This window comes from Notothenia rossii (assembly GCF_949606895.1).
Source record: "Notothenia rossii genome assembly, chromosome: 11".
NCBI lineage: Eukaryota > Metazoa > Chordata > Actinopteri > Perciformes > Nototheniidae > Notothenia > Notothenia rossii.
The window spans coordinates 3,850,337-3,870,926 of NC_136910.1; the positions used below are offsets into that span (position 1 = coordinate 3,850,337).

Sequence of the window (20,590 nt, forward strand, 5' to 3'; positions counted from 1 at the left end):
GTCTATGAAAACAAGCCCCAAAGAAGCAACACATACATGATGTTCTGTAATTTGAAACCAAAACTAAAGCCTCAGGATGACTTTAAGACTTGAACATGGTCATTTTAGTTTTGTAACATTGAATACAACATTTAAAAAAAAAGTATTTAAAAAAAAAAAAAAAAAAAATCCCGATCCCCGATTTTTTTCTCCCGATTCCGATCTTTTGAAAATCACGTGATCGGCTCCGGTCCCCGATCACGTGATCGGATCGGGACATCTCTAGCTATAAGGTTGCAGAAAGTAGAGCCTCTGGCGTTTCTGCAGGGGACATAGACGAGGGGCATTTATACAAAACCAGCCCCTCTGCTTTTGGGCTTTCACACACTTTCTGCATCTGCAGCCGTTTATCTGATCGGACACACATCTGTCAGTGTGTCAGTGTGTGGGGTTAACGAGGAGAGGTTTGGGACAGCAGAGGTTTTGACCCCTCATGTTGCAGCTAAAGCCCCTCAGGCACTAACACAGGCTTTACTTCTGCAGCAGTGGAGACAGTAGGGTAACATATCAACATTTCACTTCCCCAGTTGTTAACTTAGACTGTTTGTTTTACAGGTGTTCAGAAAATGTGTTTGAATATGGTAATCGTGCATTATCTGTGCATAAAGGGACGTTAATCTGAACATGTAATAACATTTTATTTGATGACATATTGCTTTTTTTAAGGTTTTTAGTGAATCTCTTTGTGTCACTTCATAAATAAAAAACATATTGTCAACAGCAATTCAATATGAACTAATTTTGCAATGTATTTGGGAAATGTTTTTTATATAATTTAGGCTATTGATGATGAGCTAAGCCTGAACATGTTGTCCGGCAGTGGCTCAGTCAGTAGGGGCTTGGACTGTGAGCAGGGTCGCCGGTTGAAGTTCCCGAACAGACCTAAATATGGAGTGTGGACTAGGTCGGACAGGAGGTGTAGGATTGTCATCTGTCCCTGAATTATAGCCTAGTACTTTTGATTAGTTTGTTTATTTTGGCTGCCAATACATTTTAGGATTAATTTCAAAATCATTTTATTTACTTATAAATTCCTAAATGGCATGACCCCACCGGCAGTGGCTCAGTCAGTAGGGGCTTGGACTGTGAGCCGTAGGGTCGCCGGTTCAAGTCCCCGACCAGACCTAAATCCGGAGTGTGGACTGCTACTTGGAGAGGTCCCAGTTCACCTCCTGCCCTGAAGTGGTGCCCTTGAGCAAGGCACCGGACATCCCCCTTCCCCCCTCACTCCCATTGCTCCCCGGGCGCTGTGCAATAGCTGCCCACTGCTCCTAGTACTAGATTCCTGGTACTAGGATGGGTTAAAAGCAGAGAACACATGTCACTGTGTGCTCTGCATGTGTGACCATTACAGAGGGTTTCATAAATTATATTCTAAATAAGTGTATAGTATAATTTGTGTTGCCTAAGGTAGGGCTGCTCGATTATGGCAAAAATCATAATCTCGATTATTTGGGTCAATAATTGATATCATTAAAAACGATTATCCATTTACTTTGAAAACATCCATTTATTTAAAAAAGAAATTTGAACAGTATGTTTTTAACAGTTGATTACCCTGAACTTTAAGTATAATTCAACTGAAAAAACAAAAAATAAATAAATAATAATAATCGTTTTATTTCGATTACATTGTTTTCGTAATCGTTGCAAGCCAAAATCGTATTTGCGATTAAAATGTGATTACTTGAGCAGCCCTAGGCTAAGGGCAACAATTTGACATGGTTTTTCTAAATCCTCAGAAGATGATGGTGGTTGGTTACAAAGGTTAAACTCTGTAAATGTGCTATGGCTAAGAAACCTATGCCTACAATCGAAATCGATGTCGAATTTTCTTAGTAAACTGCAAATAAAACAAGACGAAATAAGTTTAAATTTATGAGCCTCAAAATAAAGACTGAAACGGCATTCAGGAAACACATGACCAATTATATGAACGGCTAGAGCTATTTATCTTTGTCAACACACCGAGTTGAAACGGGAAAGACAGAATACGTTTTCTCCAACTTTCCCTTAAAAAACATCAACTTATAGACTTTCAAATCATTCACGCTACAGGAGCCTGGACTCCCCTCCTATCTCATCATAGTTCCTGCTGCTTTTGCTGTTTCCACAAACACCTTCCTCAAACCCCAGAGGAGTGCGGAGGCTTTCCTCTGGAGGCAGAAACTGGTTTGTGTGTCCTTAGCAGAGGGCAGAGAAACGCTGCTGTATATAAACTCCTCTGTGAGCACCAGCACAGGAAAGATAGGGGAGAAAACTCAAAGGTAAGGAAGGGCAGAGGAAGAATGACTAAGCATTATAAAGCAGTGTTACCACTTTGTGTGTTTTCAGAGCAATTACAGCAGGCAGGCTGTCAGGTTAATGGATGTTGTATCTGAGGGGAAGATAGGACGGGGTGAGGCAGGACAGCCAGGTCACTGATGATGATGTCTTTACTCTGTAAGCCTGCAATAAAAAGGGTTTCATGTGATGTGGTGGAGTAGTGCAGGGGTGACGTATTCTTGTTGTACAACATGGAAGTTAGCATCGCAAGAGCTCCTATCCCTTTGTTCAGTATGATCATCTCCACATAAACACCACCATTATAATAGTTGAAGCAAACGTTGGGCTATAAAGGAACTACAGCACGGTCACATGACTTCACGTCACCACCGCTAAGCTAAAGGAGGCTAATGTTGGGCTATAAAGGAACTACATCACGGTCACATGACTTCACGTCACCACCGCTAAGCTAAAGGAGGCTAATGTTGGGCTATAAAGGAACTACATCACGGTCACATGACTTCACGTCACCACCGCTAAGCTAAAGGAGGCTAATGTTGGGCTATAAAGGAACTACAGCACGGTCACATGACTTCACGTCACCGATGCTAAGCTAAAGGCGGCTAATGTTGGGCTATAAAGGAACTACAGCACGGTCACATGACTTCACGTCACCACCGCTAAGCTAAAGGAGGCTAATGTTGGGCTATAAAGGAACTACAGCACGGTCACATGACTTCACGTCACCGATGCTAAGCTAAAGGAGGCTAATGTTGGGCTATAAAGGAACTACAGCACGGTTACATGACTTCACGTCACCACCGCTAAGCTAAAGGAGGCTAATGTTGGGCTATAAAGGAACTACAGCACGGTCACATGACTTCACGTCACCACCGCTAAGCTAAAGGAGGCTAATGTTGGGCTATAAAGGAACTACATCACGGTCACATGACTTCACGTCACCACCGCTAAGCTAAAGGAGGTTAATGTTGGGCTATAAAGGAACTACAGCACGGTCACATGACTTCACATCACCACCGCTAAGCTAAAGGCGGCTAATGTTGGGCTATAAAAGAACTACATCACGGTCACATGACTTCACGTCACCACCGCTAAGCTAAAGGAGGCTAATGTTGGGCTATAAAAGAACTACAGCACGGTCACATGACTTCACGTCACCACCGCTAAGCTAAAGGAGGCTAATGTTGGGCTATAAAAGAACTACAGCACGGTCACATGACTTCACGTCACCGATGCTAAGCTAAAGGAGGCTAATGTTGGGCTATAAAGGAACTACAGCACGGTTACATGACTTCACGTCACCACCGCTAAGCTAAAGGAGGCTAATGTTGGGCTATAAAAGAACTACAGCACGGTCACATGACTTCACGTCACCACCGCTAAGCTAAAGGAGGCTAATGTTATGCTATAAAGGAACTACAGCACGGTTACTTGACTTCACGTCACCACAGCTAAGCTAAAGGCGGCTAATGTTGAGCGTGGTGACGTTTAGTCATCTAATTTAGACACTTGTTAGCAGAACCACCTTTGTAGTTGTAGCAATCTATTTTAACACATTTGATTAGGTAACTAAAGTCAATCTTGGCACAAGTAGACTTTGAGCTAGTCAATGATGTATATTTTTTACACTCAAATAGTTGGATATTCTCACCAAAACACTCGACTGAATTGTGAGCAGCTCGATCAGATATACAAAAATAACTTCTTGCATACTTTCTACAACTCCAATCCACTACAAGACCCGCTCTACTCACTAACACCAAGTTTCACGAAAATGCGGTGGTCATTTTTACAAAATCCTTCTCCCAAACCGACATTCCAACCAAAGCTTTTTGGAGAAGATGAAATGCAAAGGGACAATACACAGAAGCACAATTGTGTTGTGTTTTACGCCCCTATTCCTCTAGAGACCCCTTTGCTTCATCAAGTTTACCATGTTACTTAATATACTCACAGAAAATACAGTCATTCTTTCTTCAGGAAATGTGTTTTTTCTAGCCTGGATGTTACATATCATTTGCACACAGCAACTTAAACAATTCAATCTGATTCAGAAACTATTTGACTGACAACCTTTACTGTTAGTATCCCCAATTAAGGGCGACTGAAACATTTGTATGAACCATGACGTCTACAATGAGCAATAAATAAGTAATCCTAGAGTGTTTAACTCCTCTCTGACCCCCTCTTCTCTTGTTCAGAACATGTTTGTGTGTTTGCTCCGTGGAGATGATTTGTGGTGTTCGGAGCTGTAATGAAACTTTGATGTTTTTTCTGAAAAAGCCACAGCGATAAGGTCCTGTCCCCGTCTGGGAAGGAGCCGTCTGCATCAATAATTCATATCATGACTATTATGAGACGTGAATTATGAGCTTGATCTGGTAGTCGAGGAATGGAGGAAGGTGTGTTTTGTTGATGAATGGATATCCAAACACTGGACTCTGCTTTCCTGGAATTTCATGACATAAACCCAGCGTTAAAATGCAAATATGGGAGGAAGTTGAATTTATATTGCAGATAATTGAGAAGCTTCACTAGCAGTTGTGTTGCTGTGGGAATCTGAGCACTTGTTGAGGGATAAACGAGCATTTATGTCCCTCTTTTCCCCAGCTGGGAGTTTCCTCAGTCACTCTACAATTACCAGCTTCTCTGATGATCCTGAATCTGCTGCATGACACCCAACATCTGTCCCACCTTTGCTCCAGCAGAACTCAATTTGATTATGTAACGATTGCAAAGGTGAAAGCGGCTAGCCTGCCACGCAAAACTAATTAACTATCTCAGCGGGGGAACAATCAGATCCAATGTTTCCTCTGGGCAATGTGGACCGTTGCACAACAGTTTAGGTCAAATAAGGCCTGTGAATGAGCCAATTTATCCCAGACAAGACGGAGAGTCTGCAGCTGTCTCTGGGAGGCTGTACTAAGACAAAGTGGTTTTGTTAGCTTAATGCTAACACAGCAACATGCTCCAAATGACAGGACTAACATGCTGATGTTTTGCAGGTTTAGTGTTTTGGTTTAGCCTTAGCATGTTTAACGTTAATTAGCATTAAACTCTGCTGAGGCTGGTGGGAAGGTCACCAGTTTTCTTATTATTTTCAAGCCAATTTATCCCAAACAAGACTGAGAGGCTGCATCTGTCTCTGTGAAGCTTTTTAGACAATTTTGCCATTTTAGTGTAACCATAAGTATTATGATTCATCCTGTTGAGACCATGAACATTTATGGAAGCCCATTTCCACAAATGTAAAGAAAAACACTTACAGGGTATATGCAGGAATCCTGGAGTCAGATTTAATTCCTTTTAAGACCTTTTTTAAGACCCTTTCCATACATATTAAGACCTCATCGCCACTTGGAGTTTTAACCGGTTACCTTGGCGACGCACTTTACCTCACATTGACTATATACAGTATTGATTGTCCTTCCTCCTTATCTTCCAACCATTTGTGTTATTTTTGGATCTTTAAGTATTTTTGGATATTTAAGTATTTTTGGAACTTTAAGTATTTTTGGAATTAACGGTATTTTTGGAACTTTAAGTATTTTTTGATGTTTAAGTATTTTTGGAACTTACGGTATTTTTGGAACTTTAAGTATTTTTGGATCTTTAAGTATATTTGGAATTAACGGTATTTTTTGAACTTTAAGTATTTTTAAGTATTTTTGGACCCTTTCCATACATTTTAAGACCTCATCGCCACTTGGAGTTCTAACCGGTTACCTTGGCGACACACTTTACCTCACATTGACTATACACAGTATTGATTGTCCTTCCTCCTTATCTTCCAACCATTTGGACGCAGACTTGCATTTCCCCATAACGATGTTGCTTAGCAACCGGCGTAAATGGACCTTCGCGCGCTATCAAGCAGTGAGCGTGCAATGTCCTGTTCAGATGACGTCAAATCCAACGGGATGCCATAAATAAACTCCACAGAATCACACTACACACCTACGCAATGATTACATTCAGGCAGACTGTAGAATACAACCTCTTTGGACCATTTATATACTTATTGAAAACAAGCTACAAAATGTAATACCTTGGAAAATGCCGTTTAATACTTTTTAATAGCCTAATTTTTGCTAAATTGATTTATCAACTTTTAATACTTTTTAAGACCCCGCGGACCCCCTGACTTAATGTGAAGCAATCTAATGAGAAACCCTCTTTGGATATTACCAACGTATCTCAAATTATTGAGCAACCTATCTTTAAAAGGCCGTTGTATCTGAGAATAAGTTATTTTTAGATAATATGAAAGTTTTCTCATCGTTTTTGTATAAAAAGTAGTTATTTTGAGATACAATGTTATAATTTCAGGATAGTAAGTCAACATTTTGTTTACATCATAAGTATTATAGTTGTCTTTTACTGGAGGAAATGGGCTTCCATAAACATCCGTACCAATTTCACGACAATCCATCCATGTTTTTGTCTAGAAAATGTCTCTCAGCAGTCATTAGGGTAAATCCTCTGGGAACCAAGAATGACACTGACATGTTGTGCAGATCCATTGATGGGATATTGTTAAGGTTAAATAAATACTTTAACCTGCTTGTGGCACTAAAGAAACAATGATACAAACACTGAAGTCAATCAGGTTTTGACAATTTGAACAATGAATGTCTTCAAAGCAATCCATCCATCAGTTGTGTTAATATTGAGACAAAGTGGAAATGAACCAACTATAGGGTGAAGCACATTATGTCTTTAAGAGGTACTAAGAAGCAAAAGGCCACACACAAATATCCAACACATTAAATCTGCTCTCTACACAGCACCAACAATGCTAAGAGCCCATTTTCTGCCCACTTCTCAACAACACAACACCCTTTTGGTCAGAACGAAATCCCTCTCCAAGAGCTCAGAACAAACCTATCTCATTTCTTTGTTCGAGTGCCTCTGGCTCCAAAATCTGCTCCCCAACAGCCATTCCTCAGAGGAGCCGTAACCAGGGCCGAGGAACAGCATCCTGGGCGATTCGGCTCCAAAACACTGGGCAAACGGCCCGAACCGGAGCCTCTGTGGCCAATCACTGGTTTATTGCCATTTTTAGTGAGGCGAAAAAAGAAGAAAGGAGTGGGAGGAAGAGGAAGGGAGGAAGAGAGAGGATTAAAAGGGGGAAAGCATGGGAAGAGAGGATGGAGAAAAGCTGATAATGAAGAACAAATTATGCCATTTAAATGAAAAACATGACATGTGCACACACCAATAATTACTGGTGCTGACAGTGTAGGCCACAAGATAAGCTATCACACTGTGGACACACACACACACACACACACACACACACACACACACACACACACACACACACACACACACACACACACACACACACACACACACACACACACACACACACACACACACACACACACACACACACACAGGGGGTAGTTGACATGTCTTTGTGCACCCTCACACACCATGACAGCCACATAGGAGTGTTTCATGTGTTTATGGCAGTCCAGAGTCCAGTCTCTTAGTTCGGAAATATATGCATGAAAAAAAATGCAGATTTTCCAAGTAGATCGACCTTTTTTCATCATTTCTGAACCAAATTCACTCACACTTGTCTGGTTTTAGAAGCACCAGTTTGCATGTTACCCCAACCTCTTACATGCATTACCTGCAGCTGCATGCACTGTCTCTATGCTGGACCCAGGATAAGGGGTTTTTCGGGGGGAAGGCTTACCTGGATTGCCGCAGTCTGCACATGTTCCGTTCCCCGGTCTAACCAGCACGTCCTGCAGGAGCCGGTTGTTCCCCTCCGGTTCCTCCGCCATGCTGAGTCTATCCGTCCAGCAGCAGCCTCACCGCGGGGGGGGAAAGAAGAAGAAGGACATCCGCGACTGGAAGTCCGACAGAGAGAAAGAAAGAGAGGCAGAAAGAGACAGCTCGATCACCTCCAATCTGACACAAGTGGAGGAGAAAGACTGCTGGAGGAAACCTCTCTGTCTGTTTAATAGCTCTATTACTGAGACTGCATTATAATCAAGCCTACACGTTACCATCTCCGCCTCCCGCCCTCCTTTACTGCCTGTCTCCTCTACCTTATCTTATAAGAGTGAGACATCCAGTGGTGGACTACCAGAACACATTTCATTAAAGAGGCTCATTTTCAGTTTGTATTAGTATGTAGTGTCTCTACTGGGACATGTCTCCATGCTTTAATGTTCAAAAAGCTCTTTATTGTTCTCATACTGCCTGTGCTGCAGCACCTCTTTTCACCCTCCGTCTGAAACCAGAGCCCAGTCTGCTCTGATTGGTTCGCTGGCCGGCTCTGTTGTGATTGGTCAACTGCTTAGAAATGTCCGGCCCCTTAGCCTATCACGTACAATGTCTAGGAGCGCTAGCCAATAGAATTGCGAGTGTTACAGTGATGTCACTATGTGCTTTGCAGACCATTTACATGCACAACATCCTATATAACAAACTACAGCGAAATGGGAAAACCCATATAGCATAATAGCAACTCAATAAAAAAAAAAACATTATCTACACTTGGTATGTCTTCAAATCCTCATCAATAAATCAATTGCATAAGAGGAAAGATATATATAATAGGGATTAGAGTACAACATAAAAGATAATTATTATAGGACCCTATTTGTTATTTTACAGTAGGGTATTATAATCATGTTGTTCATAATATTATATCAAGTTTAGTAGGTCAGACAGGAGGTGTAGGTCTGTCATCTGTGCCTGAATTATAGCCTAGTACTTTTTATTAGTTTGTTTATTTTTGCGTATTCAATAAAAAGACTTAATAAGTTGAAGATAACAATTATTTTCTCTCAGGATATTCTGCATTTAATTGTAATTTAAAGTAATTCATTATAGTATTAATACTATTTTTGGAAGTATTCCTTTACAAAGAAAGACATTACATACAATTTTACATGATCAAAACTAATGTATATTATTTCTGGTGGCGAGTGTTTGCTTCTTTAAGGATTTAATCGAAAACCTACTCCATCATCGATGCGATCCAATCGACTGCTACTGTCTGTGTGTGTGCAGGCAGAGACGAAACATTACGTCATATTCACGAGACAACAGGGTCACGTTATTCTGTTGCTGTTTTTGCAATAATCTTCAACAAAGCTTGTTTTAAAAGCTTTTTTAAAATGTCTGCGATGAATTTCGGGTCGAAGAGTTTCAAGCCTCGCGCTCCTGATAAAGGCGCGTTTCCTATTGATCATTTCGGTGAGAAAACACACAACATGTCCTGTAAAACCAGAGTTACAATGACGCTGTAGTTTAAATTCATTATGCACTCAGAGCTAATGCATGTTTTGCAAAAGAGTCATGAGTTTACGCAGAGCCAGACGTTGTACAGGAGTCATTTTAGTCCATTTTACTTTGATTATACAACGCATTCATCTCTGACGCTGGAGGTTAATGCATACAAGCTAATGGCTAATTTATGCTACTGCCAATATGTGTCTAGTCTATTTCTATATATTACAGTAGCTTAGTGACACTGTGAGTACTCAATATCTTCGTTATATAGTGTATTAATTAGATACTCTATTCATATATGTCCTTTCTAATGTGAATTTGTACATTTTTAGCTGCTAGTGTTCATTGTGTTTATCTTATATTTGTATCTTATTGTATCTTTTACATATGTTTAACTCGTGTAATGGTTGACTACACTGCTCCTAGGACAATATCATTTCCTAATTTGGACTTAAATTAAATATCAGACTGTCAAGATTCAAGATGCAAGGCTTGTATTGTCATGTGTGCATAGCTACAGTGTAGATATATCAATGAAAATCTGAGGTCACAGGCTCCTCCAACACGATAAAATAGTTAGAATAGTGCAAGTGAATACAAATAAAATAGGATGCGCTACCCTTTCCTAATTTAAAGGCAGAGTTTAGATTGTTTTAAGAGCGGTTCAATTAGTTCCTTACCTGTCAAGAGTAGATTAAGGTCGACACAATCCAAGCTTGGAATAGCCATTAGTACTGAATGTGCCGTATTGTTCAAGGAGACGTTTATGAAATGCCTCAGAGATCAGGAAGCACTACGCTATAATCGATGATGTTCGGTCCCTGCATCGATTCAGAATCGTCCACGTCCGCATCACGATGCATCGTAGAAACGATTAATTTCAACAGCCCTAGTCAAGAGTAGATTAAGGTCGACACAAATCCATCAATTCTCCACTGTACCCTGCGCTTAGAAGGCAGAACGAGGCAGAAAACACATGAAGAAACAAACACAACAGAATAATAATAATACGTTTATTTATCATAGCACCTATAACAAGTGCTTCACAAGTAAGAACAAACGTTAAAATGAAGACCAGAGAGACATGAATAGTATCAATAATAACATGGTTAACGTCAACATAAAAACAAAACGCAGACCACGTGGAGTCCTGAAAGGAACACACATAAGAACAGGACACACCACACACATAGAGAGGACACACCACACACATAGACAGGACACACTACACACATAGAGTGGACACACCACACACATAGACAGGACACACCACACACATAGACAGGACACACCACACACATAGACGGGACACACCACACACATAGACAGGACACACCACACACATAGACTGGACACACCACACACATAGACAGGACACACCACACACATAGACAGGACACACCACACACATAGACAGGACACACCACACACATAGACTGGACACACCACACACATAGACAGGACACACCACACACATAGACAGGACACACCACACACATAGAGAGGACACACCACACACATAGAGAGGACACACCACACACATAGACGGGACACACCACACACATAGACAGGACACACCACACACATAGAGAGGACACACCACACACATAGACGGGACACACCACACACATAGAGAGGACACACCACACACATAGAGAGGACACACCACACACATAGAGAGGACACACCACACACATAGACAGGACACACCACACACATAGACGGGACACACCACACACATAGAGAGGACACACCACACACATAGACGGGACACACCACACACATAGAGAGGACACACCACACACATAGAGAGGACACACCACACACATAGAGAGGACACACCACACACACAGAGAGGACACACCACACACATAGACAGGACACACCACACACATAGAGAGGACACACCACACACATAGACGGGACACACCACACACATAGAGAGGACACACCACACACATAGAGAGGACACACCACACACATAGAGAGGACACACCACACACATAGAGAGGACACACCACACACATAGACTGGACACACCACACACATAGACGGGACACACCACACACATAGACAGGACACACCACACACATAGACAGGACACACCACACACATAGACAGGACACACCACACACATAGACGGGACACACCACACACATAGACAGGACACACCACACACATAGACAGGACACACCACACACATAGACAGGACACACCACACACATAGACAGGACACACCACACACATAGAGAGGACACACCACACACATAGACAGGACACACCACACACATAGACAGGACACACCACACACATAGAGAGGACACACCACACACATAGACTGGACACACCACACACATAGACTGGACACACCACACACATAGACGGGACACACCACACATAGACTGGACACACCACACACATAGAGAGGACACACCACACACATAGAGAGGACACACCACACACATAGAGAGGACACACCACACACATAGACAGGACACACCACACACATAGACAGGACACACCACACACATAGAGAGGACACACCACACACATAGACTGGACACACCACACACATAGACTGGACACACCACACACATAGACGGGACACACCACACATAGACAGGACACACCACACACATAGACAGGACACACCACACACATAGAGAGGACACACCACACACATAGACGGGACACACCACACACATAGACGGGACACACCACACACATAGACAGGACACACCACACACATAGACAGGACACACCACACACATAGAGAGGACACACCACACACATAGACAGGACACACCACACACATAGAGAGGACACACCACACACATAGAGAGGACACACCACACACATAGACGGGACACACCACACACATAGACGGGACACACCACACACATAGACGGGACACACCACACACATAGACAGGACACACCACACACATAGAGTGGACACACCACACACATAGACGGGACACACCACACACATAGACAGGACACACCACACACATAGACAGGACACACCACACACATAGACAGGACACACCACACACATAGACTGGACACACCACACACATAGACTGGACACACCACACACATAGACGGGACACACCACACACATAGAGAGGACACACCACACACATAGACAGGACACACCACACACATAGACAGGACACACCACACACATAGAGAGGACACACCACACACATAGACAGGACACACCACACACATAGACTGGACACACCACACACATAGACGGGACACACCACACACATAGAGAGGACACACCACACACATAGACAGGACACACCACACACATAGACTGGACACACCACACACATAGACGGGACACACCACACACATAGACAGGACACACCACACACATAGACAGGACACACCACACACATAGACTGGACACACCACACACATAGACTGGACACACCACACACATAGACGGGACACACCACACACATAGAGAGGACACACCACACACATAGACAGGACACACCACACACATAGACAGGACACACCACACATACAGACAGGACACACCACACACATAGACTGGACACACCACACACATAGAGAGGACACACCACACACATAGAGAGGACACACCACACACACAGAGAGGACACACCACACACATAGAGAGGACACACCACACACATAGACAGGACACACCACACACACAGAGAGGACACACCACACACACAGAGAGGACACACCACACACATAGACGGGACACACATAGACGGGACAATATGGACTCACTCTCAACCTTCAAATCCTGCCTGAAAACCCACCTTTTTAAACTGGCGTATTCAAAATCTTAATTCCTCTAAAACTGATTGTTGTTTTGAAGTCTCACTGTTTGATCTTCTTTGTCGCTTGTTTTTAATGATGCTCTGTGAGGTGTCCTTGAGAGCTTTGAAAGGCGTCCATAAATAAAATGCATTATTATTATTATAGAAACAAATAGACACACTTGATAATCTGACATGAAGTAAATGTGACGACTGACAAGCTTCTCTCTGAATGTGCCGTATTGTTTCAGGAGAGTGTAAAATCTTCCAGGAGACGTTTATGAAATGCCTCAGAGACAACAGCTTCGACAACTCCAAGTGCCGACTGCAGTCCAAAGACTACCTGGAGTGCCGCATGGAAAAGTAATTCAAACAGACACCTCTTTGTAATCCTCACATTTCACTCAAGTCACCATTGTTAGACTATATTTGACTGTTTTTCTTTTTTATAGTATAGAATTGATTGAATAAAAAACGTATACATTTTATGCCATGGAAAAATGTCATGGTATATAAACTATGAAGTAAGAAATGAATTAAAATGAAGATGAACATATATACATATTGGGTCATACACAGATTATATATATTAACATGGGTGTGTGGAAACAGTGTGTGTTTGTGTCCAGTTATTGTTCCACATTGTTGACCCCATGTTGTGCAGCCTGATGGGGAGGCGTGTGGCGCAGTGGGTTAGTGCGCTGATCTTCGAATCAGAGGATAGGAAGTTCGAGTCCCCACTGCAGTCAGCATGTCGTTGTGTCACTGAGACACTTCACCCCAAATTGCGTCTAACAAGTGACATGTAATGTAATGATGGCTACACAACATGGCACGTTCATTAAATAAAGTACAGGGCAATTTGTCTATTAAAGGAAAGACAAATACCCTACCCCATTAGGTCATGGTCACAATAGTTTTTAATTGTTGTTTGACTTTTATGCCAAATTCCTCGTACGTGTCAACCTACCTGGTGATAAACCTGATCCTGATTTATTCCTAACTTTGTCCTTTTCATCGTGTGTTTTCCAGTCAGCTGATGACCAAGGAGCCAATGGTGAAACTGGGCTTCAAAGACCTGTTAGACCCTCCTCCCAGCCAATCAGACGGAGACACTAAACCATGACCTGCTGCGGACTATATATTGTCCTATTAAAGCATATTAAATGCAGTTTGAAGCTGAGAAGATTTCAAAAGACTTTAAGAGTGCGAGAGGAGACTTGCCGTGGTTTGCCTTGTGGTCTCAGTTTGTTACGGAGAACAAACACAATGAATCGTCTGTGTACATAAAATATAATGTATAATATATGGAGATGCTGTTTTGGCATTCTAATAAACCTTTTGTATTTAAATTAAACTGTGACTTCAGCATTTAATGGTCTGGATGGCGACATCTGCTGGTAACGTGTTGCTACTGCATCTGTATGGATGGATTTAATCAATGATAAGTATAAATAAGCGTTCCTAGTGCTTCTATTCTTATTTTCTTCACACAAGTGAAATGTAAAAATACATTTCTCATGATGGAAACATGTTACCCTGTTCACCTCACATTTTAAATATGTGAGAAACATGTATTTAGCCTTTTTTTTAATATCAAAATCCATCTTACTCTTGCTGTTAAATGTAAATATATATGGCAAAAAATGGTTTTGTGGAGAAATAAAGTTAATCTGAAGAAAACTCCTAACATGGGAAAATGAAATATGCCATAACAATAGTTTCACAGAAAGAAAATGAGAATATAAAAGCACATGGAAAACAATGGAACTATATTTACTACTTTTCATCCCTTTCAGACACATACAGAGTGACCGATGCTTAATGCTCCTCCCTAAAAATATAGAAGAAAGTAGATACCCACTTATATAAGTGGTGTCATTTATTTGAAACAGAAAGACAAACATGTGTTTTCACATTTTAAACATTTAACTTGATTGTAACTTTCAATCCCACTCAGCCAGTTATACAAAACAACACTTGTTAAGAGACACAAATAAATAAAGTCCAACTAAAAGCAAACACATGTGGATCAGAACATCATTCAAATCAGGTGATCTCAATGTGCTATTAACACACACACACACACACACACACACACACACACACACACACACACACACACACACACACACACACACACACACACACACACACACACACACACCACACTTGTCATGTTTTACTATTCACCTGTTGTTATGCTGGTCATCTGAGTGCATAGAGACCTTATATTTGCTGAATGTTGAATAATTTCAAAAACACGTCTTCAAACCAAAAATAACTGTACTTTGTGTGACTCTGACGTTATTGGGCAATACCTAAAACAGTATTTTGACTAAATAAAACGTTTATTCTTACATATTTTTCATCCTGTGTCAGTCGCATAGAGATCACGTTGTGTTTTACGGGGCTGTGAACCAATCAGAAGCCTGAACTTGCATAGGCAGTAAGGAGGAAGTGGAACCCTCAACTCGGACTGTCAGGCTACTGTTTCCCTTTTAGCTCGCTGTATAGCCCGTTTTATCTCTGCTTAATGTTTAATATTTATAGTTAAACGCCAATACCTTGCTATAATACAGGTATAGAAGCATCCAGTTGGTTTGGTGTTGCTACTTTCGGGATTTCTTTGGCCTGGTTGTGCGGAAGGAAAATGCCTGAGAGGTCAAGCGAGGAAAAAATAGTGATTGACAAAAAATGAAACCAGCTATTCCTGTGTGTACTGTACAACAACGTTTTTCTTCACAGGAAATCTAAACCGTTATCTTGGTTACATAATTACTCTAAATGACATGCTTGTTCAACACTAACGTTATACATTAAGCTGGAGCTAACTGTAGTTTTAAGAGACTGCAGGATCCACACGTTTGTGTTTCCTCCTGAGAGACACAACCATGCCTCAAATGGACCCAAAAGGTGAGCCAGAAGAAACCATTAGACCCTCAATTGGAGGTGAAGATGGTGGTGGTGGAGCCATAATCCTCACTTTGACCATTTGCTCTGCAGCCATTGGAGGAACTTTCCAATATGGCTACAACATCTCCATCATCAACGCTCCCACCAGCTACATCCAGACCTTCATCAACGACACCTACATGGAGCGATGGGGCTCTGGTTTGGAAAGTTCTCAACTCACCTTAATGTGGACCATCATCGTTTCAGCCTTTTCCCTCGGGGGTTTGCTCGGAGCCCTTCTCGCCGGTCCTCTTTCGGTCCGATTTGGCAGGAAGAACTCTCTGCTTCTAAACAACGGTTTCCTGTTCGCTGGCGCTGTGCTCGTGCTCACTTCCAGGGTGGCGAAATCCTTCGAGATGATCATCTTCGCTCGCTTCCTAGTGGGGATTAACTCAGGCGTCAGTATGAACGTACAGCCTATGTATTTTGGGGAAAGCGCACCCAAACATCTCAGGGGTGCTGTGGCTTTTTCCTCGGCCGTTTTCACCGCGTTTGGGATTTTCCTGGGTCAAGTTGTGGGTCTCACTGAAGTTCTGGGTGCACAACATCTTTGGCCTTATTTACTAGCTAGTAACGCTTTGCCAGGGTTGATCCAACTTCTCTCCTTACCATGGTTTCCAGAAAGCCCTAGGTACCTTCTCATCGACCGAGGAGACAAGGACGCTTGTGTCAAGGCGCTTGGGAGGCTCCGAGGTGGCGTAGCTTCCATTTTGGAGGTGGAGGAGATGCTTGAGGAGCAGGAGCAGCAAAAATCTGCAGCCTTGAAGTCTGGATCTTCTGCCAACAAGACGCCTTGGACTCTGTTTAAAGATGCAGGCCTTCGATCTCAGCTCAGGACTGTCATGGCGGCCAGTAGCGCCATGATGCTCTGCGGCAACGACTCCATCTACGTCTACGCTTACTACATCTTCCTCGCAGCCGGGATACCTCCACAGAAGATCCAATACATCACCATCGGCACGGGGGCGTCCGAGTTTACTGCGTCTATCCTGAGCAACCTGCTGATCGAAAGAGTTGGACGTAGATACCTTCTTATTGGAGGGTACAGTTTGATGTCTTTCTGGAGCGTAGTTTTCACCGTTGCTCTGAACCTCCAGAGTCGAGGTGTTGCCGGGATGGCGTACCTCAGCATGGCTTGTGTTTTCGCCTATATCCTCAGTTTTGGTTTGGGTCCCGCAGGCGTTTCGGGGATCCTACCGGCCGAGATCTTTGACCAATCGGCTCGTCCGGCTGCTTACATGGTTGCCGGGTCTTGCATGTGGGTCAGTTTGTTTTTGGTGGGCATGCTGTTCCCGTTTATCGTCAACGTGTTCGGGGATTTCTGTTTCCTGCCGTTCTTTGTCGTCTGTGTGGCCTCCGCTGTGTTTTTAGGGCTCACTTTACCGGAGACTAAAGGAAAGACGCTGGCAGAGATCACAGCAGATTTTGATGGAAGGAATGGAAAGAAGAAAGAGTATTCAGAGGTGGAAATGGATGAACCCATGAAGGAGCAATACCAACTGGGTAAAGCTGCCTCTCTTACTAACCTAATGCTGGATCCTGATCGTAAACCTGACCTGGAGAGTATACGACCTCAAGTGAATGTGTAAAAGAAGTGCCTTTGTTGTTGTTAAGTGAAATCCCTTAACTGTCCTATTTATGCTGTGTTTTTATTTATGTGGTAAGTCTTTGGAAAGTATGCCAAACTCCAGCAGAAGTGCAATAGAGTTAAATATGCAATAGTTAATTGTAGATGGATTACTAACCCAATGTTATTTTTGAATTCGTGAAATGTTTTGCACACTGCCAAACTGAAAAAGAAACCCAAACATGGAGAGATGATTTGAAGTAAATGGGGTCTGCCTTACAAATTCATATCGAAACATGTGTTTACAAACTCTTACATAACTTATTCAGTATAGCATAAGTCTCCATATTCTCTCATATGTTCACTAATTCACTAACACTTGCACTTTCATTGAGACCTTAATATTGAAATCACTTCAGACTCGCATGAACAGACTGTTTATGTCTAATATTAAGTGAGGTTTAACTGAAAATGCACGTTTGACAAGTCGATCGACATATGTTTGGATTTAGTTTAGCTGTCGTTCAATTAATGAAAACATTTCTTATTCTACGTTATGTGGACTCATGCAAGAAAATCTATATTTACTTATTTTATAGCCGCTCTCTGTTAATTATCTACAGCTCGGTCACACAAGATGGCTCTCTAGCAGCGTAACAGTATGACTGTTAGATTAATAATTGCCTTTTCAAAGGGGAGCGTTCTGTATGAATCTCAATCTCCTGTGAAAGTAGAACAATAGGACTGTTGTAGTTCACTTTTAAATCTGTCCCAGCTTCATTTCATTCAGTACCCCTTGTTAAATCAGTTAAACATCAGAGTGATTAAAAGGGGAACACGACCTAAATTACAAATCCTATTCTGTGAATGCCATAGTTAGGAAAGTCCAATCAATATGTGTGAGCTTCTCTCTCTCATAGCCAGGAACCAGAGAAATAAATCTGTTTCCACGGACCTACAGGATGTTTTATTTATTTATTTATTTATTTATTTATTTATTTATACCCAAATAAATCCTATTTATTACTCATATGGCCCCCGAACATTCTCCTATGTAATCTATACCAGCTTTCCCATCTTTATACTTGATGACAGCACATATTTAAGTTATAGCACGCTAAGATTTGGATTTGGGAGAGAGTGGTTTTTGCTTACCATTATTGTAGGACTTTCTTAGACCACATATGGAAAAAATTGATGTAGTTCGACCTTTAAGAGAAAAATAAATAGTTTTTAAAACATTAATGCATGTAAATGTGTCAAATTGAAAGCCCTAAAATACTAATATGAACCTTAAAATGACCCTAATATGTAGTCTACGATATGGATTTGGGAGAGAGTGGTTTTTGTTTACTAATATTTTAAGACTTTCTTAGACCACATATGGAAACAATTGATGTAGTTTTTAAACGTAAAAGCATGTTAACGTGTCAAATTAGAGGCATCAAATACCAATATGATCCTTAAAATTACCATAATAGGGTCCCAAGAAATATTCCCTCTTCAAAAACAATTAATGCTTGAATCAGCTTCTTTTGCTAATCATCTTTCAATTTTATTCCCCCCATAAACTTCTCATTACGCCAACGTTTGGAACAACGTTTGGAGTTACGGTACCTTTGTGAATTCAAGATAAGACTTTATTGGTGATTGCAAGATGATTATACACCTCCAGCGTAGCAGCATATTCACAGTGAAAAGGTCTTGACAGTAATACAGGTGTTAGCAGTAGACTGGGTAATCATTTTGATTGAATGTGTTCAAGGATTACCCACTCTAATTCAACACTTCTGCACCGGGCAGATAACAGTGCCGGTGATCCACGCTTGTGTTATTTTACTGTTCAGTAAAATACAGCCCAACATTAGCCGCCTTTAGCTTAGCGATGGTGACCTGTAGTCATGTGACCGTGCTGTAGTTCCTTTATAGCCCAACATTAGCCACCTTTAGCTTAGCGGTGGTGGCGTGAAGTCATGTGACCGTGCTGTAGTTCCTTTATAGCCCAACATTAGCCTCCTTTAGCTTAGCGGTGGTGACGTGAAGTCATGTGACCGTGCTGTAGTTCCTTTATAGCCCAACACTAGCCACCTTTAGCTTAGCGGTGGTGACCTGTAGTCATGTGACCGTGCTGTAGTTCCTTTATAGCCCAACATTAGCCACCTTTAGCTTAGCGGTGGTGACCTGTAGTCATGTGACCGTGCTGTAGTTCCTTTATAGCCCAACACTAGCCACCTTTAGCTTAGCGGTGGTGACCTGTAGTCATGTGACCGTGCTGTAGTTCCTTTATAGCCCAACATTAGCCGCCTTTAGCTTAGCGGTGGTGAAGTCATGTGACCGTGCTGTAGTTCCTTTATAGCCCAACATTAGCCACCTTTAGCTTAGCGGTGGTGACGTGAAGTCATGTGACCGTGCTGTAGTTCCTTTATAGCCCAACATTAGCCACCTTTAGCTTAGCGGTGGTGACGTGAAGTCATGTGACCGTGCTGTAGTTCCTTTATAGCCCAACATTAGCCGCCTTTAGCTTAGCATTGGTGACCTGAAGTCATTGTAGTTCCTTTATAGCCTAATGTTAGCCTTTTACTGATGGAGATTCCATGTACTGTAGGCTTCAAAAATCTTTTTATCGAGGGGACCCTTAAGATGCCAACTTCCGGGTCAACCTAGAGAAATACAGTGGG

General features: G+C 42.0%; 3 protein-coding genes across 3 annotated transcripts in view; 2 read left to right on the forward strand and 1 right to left on the reverse strand.

Moving 5' to 3' along the window:
• LOC307024704 (arf-GAP with dual PH domain-containing protein 1) overlaps window positions 1-8,396 on the reverse strand; it is a 36,654-nt gene extending 28,258 nt beyond the window's left edge. The window contains exon 1 of the mRNA XM_079659049.1: window positions 8,033-8,396. Coding sequence (XP_079515175.1) covers window positions 8,033-8,123 — 91 coding nt within the window. The 5' untranslated portion in view covers window positions 8,124-8,396. The remainder of the gene's footprint in view (window positions 1-8,032) is intronic.
• Window positions 8,397-9,321: 925 nt separating this feature from the next.
• Window positions 9,322-14,747, forward strand: cox19 (cytochrome c oxidase assembly factor COX19). The gene is made up of 3 exons (XM_079656776.1): window positions 9,322-9,546; window positions 13,642-13,753; window positions 14,423-14,747. The coding sequence occupies exons 1-3, from the start codon at window positions 9,468-9,470 to the stop codon at window positions 14,514-14,516; spliced, it is 285 nt and encodes a 94-aa protein (XP_079512902.1). The 5' UTR covers window positions 9,322-9,467; the 3' UTR covers window positions 14,517-14,747.
• A 1,377-nt stretch (window positions 14,748-16,124) lies between these two features.
• LOC307023480 (solute carrier family 2, facilitated glucose transporter member 11-like) lies at window positions 16,125-20,033 on the forward strand. The gene has a single exon (XM_079656775.1). It carries the CDS (start codon window positions 16,285-16,287, stop codon window positions 17,932-17,934), a length of 1,650 nt encoding a protein of 549 aa, XP_079512901.1. The 5' UTR covers window positions 16,125-16,284; the 3' UTR covers window positions 17,935-20,033.
• Window positions 20,034-20,590: the final 557 nt, after the last annotated feature.